This window comes from Xylona heveae (assembly GCF_001619985.1).
Source record: "Xylona heveae TC161 unplaced genomic scaffold L228scaffold_2, whole genome shotgun sequence".
NCBI classification, from domain to species: domain Eukaryota; kingdom Fungi; phylum Ascomycota; class Xylonomycetes; order Xylonales; family Xylonaceae; genus Xylona; species Xylona heveae.
Genome location: NW_017264194.1, coordinates 141,686 through 153,094, shown reverse-complemented (window position 1 = coordinate 153,094; position 11,409 = coordinate 141,686). Strand labels below are relative to the sequence as shown.

General features: G+C 48.1%; 4 protein-coding genes across 4 annotated transcripts in view; 2 read left to right on the top strand and 2 right to left on the bottom strand.

The window, feature by feature from the left end:
* L228DRAFT_265376 (PLP-dependent transferase) overlaps positions 1-365 on the top strand; it is a gene marked incomplete at both ends in the record, with an annotated part of 2,481 nt that extends 2,116 nt beyond the window's left edge. The window contains 2 exons of the mRNA XM_018334689.1: positions 50-128; positions 320-365. Coding sequence (XP_018190418.1) covers positions 50-128; positions 320-365 — 125 coding nt within the window. The remainder of the gene's footprint in view (positions 1-49; positions 129-319) is intronic.
* Positions 366-822: 457 nt separating this feature from the next.
* L228DRAFT_243599 (V0/A0 complex, 116-kDa subunit of ATPase) lies at positions 823-4,499 on the bottom strand. The gene is made up of 7 exons (XM_018331726.1): positions 4,074-4,499; positions 3,794-3,872; positions 3,499-3,734; positions 2,212-3,444; positions 1,582-2,146; positions 1,189-1,469; positions 823-1,029 (listed from the first exon to the last, which is right to left on the bottom strand). The coding sequence occupies exons 1-7, from the start codon at positions 4,200-4,202 to the stop codon at positions 973-975; spliced, it is 2,580 nt and encodes an 859-aa protein (XP_018190417.1). The 5' UTR covers positions 4,203-4,499; the 3' UTR covers positions 823-972.
* Positions 4,500-4,923: 424 nt separating this feature from the next.
* Positions 4,924-7,753, bottom strand: L228DRAFT_243596 (RNI-like protein). Its single transcript, XM_018331725.1, has 3 exons — positions 7,260-7,753; positions 6,820-7,170; positions 4,924-6,688 (listed from the first exon to the last, which is right to left on the bottom strand). Exons 1-3 carry the CDS (start codon positions 7,495-7,497, stop codon positions 5,286-5,288), a joined length of 1,992 nt encoding a protein of 663 aa, XP_018190416.1. The 5' UTR covers positions 7,498-7,753; the 3' UTR covers positions 4,924-5,285.
* A 1,066-nt stretch (positions 7,754-8,819) lies between these two features.
* L228DRAFT_280161 (MFS general substrate transporter) lies at positions 8,820-11,406 on the top strand. The gene is made up of 6 exons (XM_018335762.1): positions 8,820-9,540; positions 9,665-9,777; positions 9,936-10,206; positions 10,268-10,345; positions 10,443-10,589; positions 10,657-11,406. Exons 1-6 carry the CDS (start codon positions 9,229-9,231, stop codon positions 11,362-11,364), a joined length of 1,629 nt encoding a protein of 542 aa, XP_018190415.1. The 5' UTR covers positions 8,820-9,228; the 3' UTR covers positions 11,365-11,406.
* The last annotated feature ends 3 nt before the right edge of the window (positions 11,407-11,409 follow it).

The window sequence follows — 11,409 nt, the reverse complement described above, 5'->3', positions numbered from 1 at the left end:
TTTTTTTATTTTTTACCTATAAAACATTTTATCGCTAATTTTCAATCAGACTTTGTCCGCCTTTCGTACGGTCCGCGCATGGACGTTCTCAAGAAGGGCCTCGATGGCATCGAGCGTGTTGTCAATAAGTACGTTACCACCTTGTCCATATCTATATGTTTACAATTATCTATTCCTCTTTTATTGACTTTCCAACACACTGCCATCTTACCCATTTTACTCATCTTATCCACCTTCCCATCTTGCACATCTGCCCACTTCTTTCAACCTTAATATCACCCATCAAGAAATACCCTACTAACATATCCACGCACTCCAGACACCGAGAACAACACGAGATGATGAAGACGGAAATGAGATACTGAAGCGCGAGCTTCTCACTCATATCTTGTTTTTTCTTCTTATTTTCCTTTGAATATATCCAGCCTACTTAGTATCTGTACTTATCTGTACTTATCTCTCTTTCCAACTTTTCATATTTTCTTCCCCCCCTCCCTTAAGCAGCAGCACTGAGATGTACATACTCTTTTTTCCCGACTAAGCGGTGTGCATATGAAATAATTATGTTGTATGTTGTGCTGTACATCTATTATTACCTACAGGCTGTGACTCCATGTTCACGTACTATACGATAGGATTCTTACTCGCGGAGATTTAAATCTAGAAATATTCCAAGGAAGCTTTAACATCTGTAGAGCATCACACGACAATGTGAGCAACTGTCCCAATTAGGGGGAGAATAGTACATGCATACCAGATCATCTTTATCAACGTAATAACTCATTCGGATGACACATGTTAGTTAGACAAACAAAGAAATAAGCTGATTTGATTCAAGTCTAGCATGCACTATTTCAACATCTCAAATACGGTATATATATATGTCACAAGTACAAATACACTACACTGTAGGTACAGTACAGTATATAGAAGAATTAAAAAAGTTACAATTGCACATCATCAACGTAATCGTCACTCAATAGGCTCTTCTTCCAGTAAGAGCTTGAAACTGAACGGCTCAAAGGGAATCTATCATAGGACAGAGAGGTTAGTAACGAACAAGAACAAAGTGCTTCGAATCAAAGACCCAAAATGGAGACACGGTTGGAAAATTTGACATCTCGAGAGGGAGAAAGACGGAGAAAGACGGAGAGAAAATTGGTAGGAAAAAGAAGAGGATAAACTTACGCCATCGCCTATGAAATGTTTACTCATCGCCTCGACCCAGTGGAGACGCAGCGAGTGTAACATGGCACTGGTACCCTCCATGACGCAAAGGATGGCGACGGTGAGGAAGAACCAAAGATAAAAGAGGCAGAAGACGGCAATGACGCCGACAGCGCCAGACATGGAAAAGGCAATACCAATCGTCATGTTCCACAAGACAATGGACAGCTGTTGGTGAGCCAGGGACAAGGCCCAGAGACGAAGGTACGAAGCCGTGTGGGAAACGCAGTTGAGACAGAATTCTTCAACGGCTTGATTAGCAATGTGCTTGCAAATTTAACACGCGAAGAGATGGATTAAAATGAGTCCGATTGGGGAATTGCAGGAAGAAAAAAGACCAAAACAGGAACATACCAATAGTGTGAATGACTTGATGGATCATGACTTCGCCAAACTCAAATTCCTCGTGCTCTTCCTCGCCACCAATATCCTGAGTAATCATGGCAATGCCCTCACTGTCACTGGCAAAGCTGTCACGTCCAGCGCCATTCATGCCCTGGCTAGCATTGTCCTCATCGTCCAGTGCGCTGATACGCGTACTCTCACCAATGCCGCGGTATCCCAGGGCACGAGCGCGGTTGTGCTCCCAGCGTAGGTAAAAGGGCTTGAGGAAGAGTAGGATAGGTACGCAAGCAACTGCAATGAGAAGCAAAGCTATTTGTAGTGGCGCTTGGCCACCAAAGAGTGGCTCCTCGACGGTACCAGGAGAGAGGAACATGTAGATGAGAGTGTTCAGAAGCCCAGGAGGAGATTGACCAATGGCGTACCAGTCAATGGACCACTTGAAGACGATACAGAAGACCAGGTAACCAAAGATGGACTGGAAAAAGACCATGCCAGGCACAAAGTTTCCCCAGATGTCAATGGGCGATTTGAAGTGGCGTGCGTTGATGAAAGAGAAGCATAGAGAGTAGGTCATCTAACAATAAATGGTAAGTCACGCCGCAAGCACAAGTATGGTTCTGCAAACTTGATAATACTCACATGGGCCCAACCCAACAAGATACTAAGCTTCATTTTGTAGCTGTTGCCAAACAGCAGGTCGTTCTCAGTGTCGTGCCACATCCAGTCCAAGCCAAACGGATACCGGTAACCGGACTTGAGATGGGCCTCGACTGACTCTCCCTCTTTGAAATTCTTGGGCCATGCCCACGCACTGTCAAAGAGCGAAAAGGACTTGGAAAAGACATCATTATAGATGAGGCCGGTGTACATGGAGTACAGACCCATCATGAGCATGATGTAACGACCGAAAAACGCCATTGAAACAATCTCGTCAAGCTTTGACTTGCCGAGCTTCTTCTCAAAATAAATCATGGCGGCAGCAGCCAAAAACATGATGAAACCGTGACCAAAGTCACCAAACATGACGGCGAACAGAAATGGGAAAGTGACAATTGTGGGCAGACCAGGGTTCACTTCGGTGTACTTGGCGGTACCGTAGGCGTCAATGATGGTCTGAAAGCCCAAGGTAAACTTGTTGGTCTTGTTGTAGGTTGGCGGAGTCTTGGAAGTCTTGATCTGGTTGACAATAGTCGGTACTGTCAGACCAGCGCGGTCGTTTACATCTTGCAAGGTCGATTTGATGAGCCCCAACGTGCTGGTAGGACACCACGCTTCGGCAATAAGAGTCTTGCGCTGCTGGTCGTACGAGAAGCGGTTCAGCGTCTGATATACTGCCTTCTCCTTTTTCACAATGAGCATCCAGATTGCAAGGCTGCGAGCAATCTGGGTGAGTTCCGCGTCCAGTGTGAGTTTCGTGTTCCGCAAAACACTAGCGAGATCGCTGAGACGGTTGTTGACTTCATGGATCTGATCTCGTCGAAGATCGCTATTCTCATCAACGCTGTACAAGTTGGCACCCATGGATTCTGAAATTTTCCGGATCTTGGCAATGATCTCCTTTCCATGCGCAAAGATGACAAAGACATTCTTGTTCGACTTCTCGTCAGTCTCAGGGTTGGCAATTGGCTCGGGAATCTCCGACTGATTCATATAGAGGTTGCCACGCAGCGTTCTCCAGAGAATTCGCTCAAAAGCGGCAATGCGTTCCCTCGGTATCGTACCGCAGACGAAGCCAATATTCATGACTGAGAAGGAGGTTTCGCCTTGCGCCTCGCCATTCTGCCCTCTGGGAGCGTGCTGCTCCACGTCTTGTAGGAGTGGTGCCTCATCATTGTCCGTTGAGTGACGAATTTCATCCGTATGACCGTGGGCCTTATCAACCTTTAGCAAAGATCATCTCTGGTGACTATCAACGAGATCTCTTACCCGATCAAAGAATCCACCAGTCTCCCTTAACACCCATCGCCATTCGAGCAGCTCAACTTCACGACGCTTCAACGTCTCGTAGCTCTCATTGAGTGATACAATTCGCTGTTCCAAGCTCTGACTCCGCTCGGCGAGCTCATCGATCTCGGCCGCCGTAGGCGCAGCAACGGTATTGGGCAAGTCATCGAGCGGACGAAGAGGAATTCCAGACTTGTCCATTTGTCCATGAAAGTACCCTATGCACCTGTTAGTCGCTCGAGTTTTTCGTCCAACGCCCATCCTTGTCTACACATACGTAGCTGTCTCTCGACGTTATCTAGTCGTCGAATCTCCTGAGTGAACGTGCGCTGAAATGCCGACGCTTCGGCGTTCAACTGTCATTTCAAGTTAGCAATCGCTATATGACTCAAAAAAGAGCGAAAATAAAAGCTAAAATGAGATGATGGGCTCAGGAAATCCCTTAACAATAAAATGTATAGATAGCATCACAGAGTTGCTATCAGGCTTTTTTAATTCACATCTTTGCCTCCCTCGAAACGTGTCAAATGTAAAATGAAAAGAACTTGACAGCTTACATCGCGAAATTGCATGACACCGAGTTCACCCAGAGCACTAACGACCTCCCGACCAATCTCATTGGCAATATAGAGCTGGGTCAGGGACATCTCCGCCGAGCGGAACAGGCTGTCTTTACTCGCAGTCATGTTGGCGGTAGATACTGTCCAGCTGATCCTGAAAAGCTGCTAGCCAATAGTTGATCTTGTTTCGTTCTAGATGTAGGTCTTCCTGCCTCGACGCCAGCTGGGAGCCTAGCTATCACTCCCAAGCAATTGTTCAATTCCTCGTCTCTTTCGTTGATAATCGCGCGTAACCCAGCTGTGACCTTCACCACCCTTCAGCTTTATTCTGGAGAAGGGAGAGGAAGAACCCAGACACGGGCTGGTGGCAGCTGATAAAGCTGTTAATGGTGGCCCTGACAAGCAGGAAGAGATGTGGGAAGGTTGGCGATGATGATGTTGCTCAGAGAGTACCTGTAGTGTCAGTTCGTTAGCATCGCTTCATTGCGCCCCACCGATCCAATCAGATTGGGCCGGCGTGTGTCTGATAATGACTAAGCAGAACTGCTCCTCGAGCCTTTGCCTGAGACGCGAAGATAAATAACTTCCACCTCAACCTTTTCTTTTCACGTTCCTATTCTTTTCTTCATACCCTACTCTCCGATGGACACTCCCTTGATATGATTTAAAGGGCAAGATTCAATCAATCTTGGCCTAATAGAATCACTTTCGAATTAATGAAATTGTTTTCTTATTTACCCTCATCTACGAGAATCGAGTCCACGAACTTGACTCTCGTGAGCTGATTTTAGATGATACACAAAGCATATCCAGGCTTTTAATCTCACATATACTCAATGCATATTGTGACTCGTATATATTTTCATATAACGGAACCAAATTGTCACGCATGGACGAAGCTTATATTTTCCACTTCGTACCAGGCCCTCTAGACCGTTCCAAGAGAAAAGTTTCATCCGTGATAGCAACAAGGTCTGCAGGTACGTCACTCTGCACGACCATTGCATAACGGAAATATACAAATTATATGTACATGTATGAGTTGAATATGAGCCTTTTTCCTTTTGTGCAAAGGAACAACAAACTTAAAGATGCCATAATGCTTTTCCAGATGAGTCGCCATTTTGAATATGGGTTATCCAAAAACAATCAATGACCTAAACGCCACAAACCCAAGTCCTGGCGCACATACACAGAAAGAACCAAGTCCTATTTTTTAAACATGTAATGTCCATAGAGACCACCGACTTCGCTCCAAGCCACGGGGACTTTGCGCATCCCCCACCATTGCGCACCCATCTTCCATGGCCGTCGCCCATTGTCAGGGCTGGCCCCATCGATTCCCGGCTTCCGTTTTCGAACGTACCAGCCTCGACGCCCGAGTTCTCGCACTGCCCAACCAAGGCGCTCATTGGTCGAAGGGCGCTCCTGAAGTGTGTTTATCATCTTCTCTCCAAACTCAATCACTTCCAAAGGTTGCGTTGTCGGGAGCAGCAGAACAGACGAATGGGTGAAGAGGGTCCCAAGAGTGATCGATGCGACTCCAGTGAGGTCGAGGTAGCGAAGACTCGATGGCTGCCATTCCTCCTTCGCGACCGTGATCCCGTCCGGTTGTTCTGACGGAGGGATGAAGAGTGAGTTTACTTCCTTGACGCTAAGGTCTGCGTACCCTAAGCTCAGCTCTTCGAGGTGCTTGGTTAGAGGAAGTAGCAGAGAAACATGTTCGCCGATAATCTTTGCACCGCTCAAATTCAATGACCGCAGTGAGGTCGGGAGCTTTGGCAACAATCCTTCGACGTCTTCTTGGTTGAGCAGCCGATATCGAGAAATGTCGCAAAAAAGGTTCAAGTAAACAAGGCTTTCGTTGACAGCGGGATGTGTCGTCAGAAAGCTGACTACTCCTCCTCCCGTCAGATGTGTGCACTTGCTAAGATTTAGATGCGTCAGATTCGCGGTATGCGGAAGGTAATGTAAGGCACGGTTCGTGACTTGGGTATGAGCCAGATCGAGATGCGTCAGGCGGGGAAGGCGGGAGAGGAGATGCTCCAGCGTTGTATCGGATATGGTGCTACATTCGTGCAAGCAGAGGCGCTTCAACACAAGATTATACGGTAGATGCGGGTTGTCGGGGCTGAGGACCGCATCAATGGAAGAACGGAATGCCACCGAAGAACATCCTGAGAGATCAACCGCTTGAAGATGCGGCAACTCACAGAATATTTTCCACAGCACTTTCTCGTCTAAATCATCTTCAATGTGTTCTTGTGCAAGAAATTCTCGAAGTTGTGGCATGAGATCAAGGCACTTTCGTAACGTGGTGCCCGTGAGATTCTGGATCTCTGCATTCATTCGCCGGGTGCGTCCTAGTCCAACTGAAGTGAAGTGAGAAAGATCAAGCCGTCGGACTACCGTGCCCAGAGCAGGATACTGCGAGAGCTGCGACAAGAATTTCGAGAAGACTGGTGACTGTGGTATGGTGATTTGCCGGTAAAGGATTGAGATTGTAGTCGCATGTAGCGTTCGTGAGGTGAGAAGGCATGACATGAGATCCATATTTCGAGGTGCATATCCATTAGGCGGGAGATCGACTACTAAATAAGATATAATAAGGTCTGTATATCATGATTAGTGCTGCTCACGTGTATACTTTGGCATAGCATCAAGAGCAATTTCGCCAGGGTATTCCACAAACGAGCCATGGCTGTTCCAGGTATTGTTTTGAAAAAGAAAATTGAACACTTACCGAGGATTTCTGTGGGCAATCTTTCCAAAAATGATTGACCTGAGTGAGTTGTCAGGGACGGCTCTTCAGATGGCCTTGGAGCAGGAGTTTTCTCTTCCTCCCACCCCCAATCATACCATCCATCACCGCCGAAGGCGCGCAAATCACTATAGCTCTTGCTCAGTTTCCTCCCTCCGAGTCTAATCTGTTTCCAGCCCCTGAAGCTGCCGCAAGGGCAACAAAACTCTGGGCCATGGGGAACTTGAACGGGCATCACGGCAGGAGAGTCAATTGGGGAATTGGATGCGATCGCGTCCCTGGGAATAGTAGAGCTCTTCAAACTTCTGGAATCTAAGAAGGCCTGAGGTCCACCTAGAGCATGTTAGTGTATTTTTGTCGGAAAGATCTTGTATGGAGGTAGAATTGGGCGCGCTGTGAGAGCAGTGAAACCTTCCACGTACCGACTAAGTCTTCCTTGACGGACGAAAAAGAGCCTCTATCGGACCTGCTAGAGGCTCTGGAATGTTCACTTATAATCAATCGACTGGGAGAATTTCGACGAGCAGAGGTTCCAAATCCTATATTATGTAGCGCTCCAGGGGCAGGTATGATTGACGGGACGTCGTGATGAGCTCCGCCTTGATGCGGTAAGAAGCCATTCGTCGTCCCCTGGTCGGTGGATTCTTTATAGTCAGACATGGTGGGGCGAGTCCTACAACAGACAAAGAGGTTGCAATGACAGTCCGGATTCCTTGGTCAGCGGCCCTTTCCCTTAGTTTCCGATGCGTGATCTGGTCTGATGGTGGTTGGGCTCTTTTCCAAGTGCCTTCGGTCTTGCAGTAATAGGTCACATCGGATAAACAGGCAAGGAGCCCCGCACCCAAAACGAAAGGAATTGTCTAGCGGTGCATTGAAATTACGAGGTGATTATTCCCAGTGAGGAACCCAGATGCTGGTCATTGAATAATGGAAATACAGACATGTTCCCGGGTTTCCCATTTGTGGATTGCGGGGAAGGACGAGCAATTCCGTTGGAGCAACCCATAATGACGCAATCTCTCGAAGCTCCAAAGAAATGCTCTCTACACACCCTTACATTAATGGCATCAACAAGCTATCCTGTCAAAAAAAGGAGAAGTTACGATGATGTTCTTTGTTTCTGGTCAAGTTCCCACTGATGTCCACCGTTGCAGTGCAGAAGAGGCTGACCCGATTCATCCAGGAACAGACCGCAAGGACCTTGTCGCTGCATGACTCGACAACATTCTGGTCGATCATTCGAGCGGCCAAGCCATCGTGTGGAGAAGCGAGTGGGCGGAAAGCCAATTCTCTGACACATCGCGCAAAGCCAGAGTTAGCGCACGTGGACCGCTGCTTGCGTCCGACTTGAGCGAGGGTGGTAGCTCCCTCTTTTCCTTTCTCCGAGGACCGAGACTGTTCTCTAGCAAATTAGTGACTGAGATGGAGGACCTGGATGCCCTGGGACAGCCCAAAAACTAGCCTGGGGTAGGCAAAGGCGCGGCTAGAGAAGGATGTGGTCCGCCAAACTTTGCAGAGGAATGTCCTAGGGGGCGTTTTCCTGTACCACGAGGGCCACCTACCACCGCAGACTTAAACGCATGACATTTGGCACACGCCTTGACCGCCTGGATGGACCTTCCTCGCAAAAGGGCCAATTCTGTCCGGAAATTGTGGGGAAGAATCCGAACCGCTAGAATCAACCGGGGATGTTGTTGTGGTGGTTAATAGCCGCTCTATTGTAGCTGCCGGGGGTGCTGTCAAAATCATTTTGGGCACCGCATGCAAAGGGGCTAAGGGAGAAGGTTTCCCTTAGAAGCTTGAAAGACCTTCCACACGCATTAGCAAAGCATGGAGCATCGTTAAGACTTTGTCTTTCGTTGACCCTGGTCAAAGTCATATTTCGCCATTGCCACAAGCAAGCAGGTGATGGATGGGTATTTGCTGCTAAGCACCCGCTGGTCTATCGCCGCTGAGTGTTGAAAATGGGTTTCATATATATCATTTATAACAGCAACAAAATGAATACATCTACACTCAGCATGATACCATCTTTCCTCAGTGTGATTGGGAAAAGCTTCCTTTTATGCTTCGATGCAGGTCGCCCTTCAACATACTATCCCTGCAACGGACCCAGAGGCTGCGCTGTGATTGGCATGTAGGGGTTCGCCATGAAGTTCACCAGGTGCGGTTACTTATCGGCCGTCGCGTTACGCCTTACCCCGGCAGATCATCTACCTCGGTTTCCTTGCCATGTAATAGACTCCAATCTCGCCATTACTCATACGAGCAATTTAACTCTTTCTCCTCTTTATTGAGAGAGAAAGGGGCCCAACTTGACGTCCTCGTACAGTGTCAAACACAAAATAGCCCAAGGCATTCAATGCGGCGCAGGTAAAAGCGAAAGCGCTTATGGTCACGCATCCCTGGCGGAGTCCGAGTCAAGAGGAGCTGCTACCGTCTGGGTCGGCGGGGATAGCAATGCATGAGTACGCAGAAGACAGCCAGGTCGCAAAGGATAGATCACGAATCGAAGAGCAGCCTTCCGATGGCGTCGAGGCAGGGGCATCGCACGCCACCATTAATGACTATGGCGAAGGCACATCGTCGGGACAAGTAACCGATAGCTCGGACACACCATTGATGCCAGCATATCGAGTGTACAGACGACGCTGGTTTGGGTTGGCGCAGCTAGTTCTGCTGAATATCATTGTGAGCTGGAATGTGAGTGACAGCTTCATGTTTGGTTTTGTTATGTCGTGTTGTTTTTTGTATGCAAGTTTCGAATTAGACCAAGGAGACCAATTTTATCAACTAACATTGAACAACTCGGTGATAAAAATATCAGTGGCTTACCTTTTCTCCCGTCTCAACTACATCCGCCCAATTTTTTGGTGTCTCTGAAAGCGCAATAAATTGGCTTAGCACAGCATTTTTATTTGCCTTTTGCGTTGTCAGTCCGTAAGTGGTCATACTGTCATTGCCCTCCTCCTTGTCGCCTCACCACTTTCCTGTGCCCCATACAAACAGATTCCAATATATCATCTCATGACTACCATTTTTACACTACATGCAATGTAACCCAAAGCTAACGGAGGCCACTGGGAAAATTGTAACAGAGTAGTAATATGGACCCTCAACAAAGGCGGCCCGAAACCTGCAATTGTCACATCAAGCATCTTTGTGCTGGCAGGCAATTGGATTCGATATGGCGGAACTCGCGCATCGCCACCTCGATTCGGCGTCGTCATGTTTGGTCAGGTTCTTATCGGACTTGCGCAACCGTTTGTGCTTGCGGCTCCGACGAGATACAGTGATCTGTGGTTTACGGACCGAGGCCGTATTTCTGCGACAGCAATAGCATCTTTAGCCAATCCGTTTGGCGGCGCTGTACGTTTCTGCACCGTCGTGTTCACCGAAGAGAGAAGTCTAATCATTGACAAACTTCTAGCTTGGCCAATTGGTTGACCCATTTCTCGCAACTAAGCCGAGCGACATGCCCAACATGGTTCTCATAGTTGCCATTATCGTATGTCTATCTAGCTAGTGTCATACTATATCTGCAGCCATCAAAATGATACTCGCTCTGGCTACATGGCTACATTGCTAACGAACATTTCCAAAAGGCATCTGTTGCTTCTCTCCCCAGCTTCGTCATTCCAGGCCGACCTCCTACGCCACCAAGCGCATCGGCTGCGCAGACAAAAATGCCATTAAGGCAAGCTATACGCACAGTCGTCAAGGCTATTGACTTTTGGCTGCTCTTTATTCCCGTAAGTCCCCTCACCCCATATTGCAAATCCCATGTCATTACACTATCCACTAATATCCCACTTGCAGTTCAGCATCTACGTGGGTCTCTTCAACAGCATATCCTCTCTCCTCAATCAAATCCTCTCGCCCTACGGGTTCAGCGAAACCGAAGCGGGGATCTGCGGCGCGCTCTTGATTATTGTCGGACTGGTCGCATCCGCTGTTACTTCTCCCTTGATCGACAAGTACAAGTTCTTCCTTGCAGCTATTAAGCTCCTGGTTCCCATTATTGCGATCTGTTACCTCGTGTTTATATTTGCGCCGCCCACGCGCACTGTTGCCGCGCCGTATGTCATTGCATCGATCCTTGGAGCTTCTTGTTTCAGTCTAGTTCCCGTGGCACTGGAATGGTTGGTCGAGATATCGCATCCCGTGAGTCCGGAGTTTTCGAGCACAGTGTGCTGGACTGGCGGACAGTTATTGGGCGCTTGTTTCATTCTGATTGAGGATGCGTTGAGAGATGGGTCAACTCCTCAAACCCCTGGAAAGGGGAGGGAATGGTGGCCGCAGGGAAATCTGCAGCGCGCGCTAATCTTCCAGGCTGTCATCGCCGCTGTAGGTGTGCCTTTGGCGTTGTGTATTGGACTATGGGGGGAAGAAAATAGCGGTGGGTTCTGGGGAATGTTTAAAGGAAAGAGTGTAGGCAAGCGTTTGGCTGTGGATTTACATAGAGATTCAACTAGTGGGATTGTGAGGAGGAGCAGTGCATCGGAAGAGGAACAGGTGAATGTCTAGGGAATGGGAGGATGATAGGCATAAAGTCTGGTGGGATCGTGACGG

Bases quoted from the DNA above. Each gene is read 5' to 3' on its own strand.
- L228DRAFT_243599 (XM_018331726.1), bottom strand. From the start codon at position 4,202: ATGACTGCGAGTAAAGACAGCCTGTTCCGCTCGGCGGAGATGTCCCTG. The intron at 3,873-4,073 runs GTAAGCTGTCAA...TTGAAATGACAG, and splicing joins GTGTCATGCAATTTCGCGAT to TTGAACGCCGAAGCGTCGGC. The intron at 3,445-3,498 runs GTAAGAGATCTC...AAGGTTGATAAG, and splicing joins CTGGTGGATTCTTTGATCGG to GCCCACGGTCATACGGATGA.
- L228DRAFT_243596 (XM_018331725.1), bottom strand. From the start codon at position 7,497: ATGTCTGACTATAAAGAATCCACCGACCAGGGGACGACGAATGGCTTC. The intron at 7,171-7,259 runs GTACGTGGAAGG...AACATGCTCTAG, and splicing joins CGTCAAGGAAGACTTAGTCG to GTGGACCTCAGGCCTTCTTA. The intron at 6,689-6,819 runs GTAAGTGTTCAA...CATGATATACAG, and splicing joins ATTGCCCACAGAAATCCTCG to ACCTTATTATATCTTATTTA.
- L228DRAFT_280161 (XM_018335762.1), top strand. From the start codon at position 9,229: ATGGTCACGCATCCCTGGCGGAGTCCGAGTCAAGAGGAGCTGCTACCG. The intron at 10,207-10,267 runs GTACGTTTCTGC...ACAAACTTCTAG, and splicing joins CCAATCCGTTTGGCGGCGCT to CTTGGCCAATTGGTTGACCC. The intron at 10,590-10,656 runs GTAAGTCCCCTC...TCCCACTTGCAG, and splicing joins TTTGGCTGCTCTTTATTCCC to TTCAGCATCTACGTGGGTCT.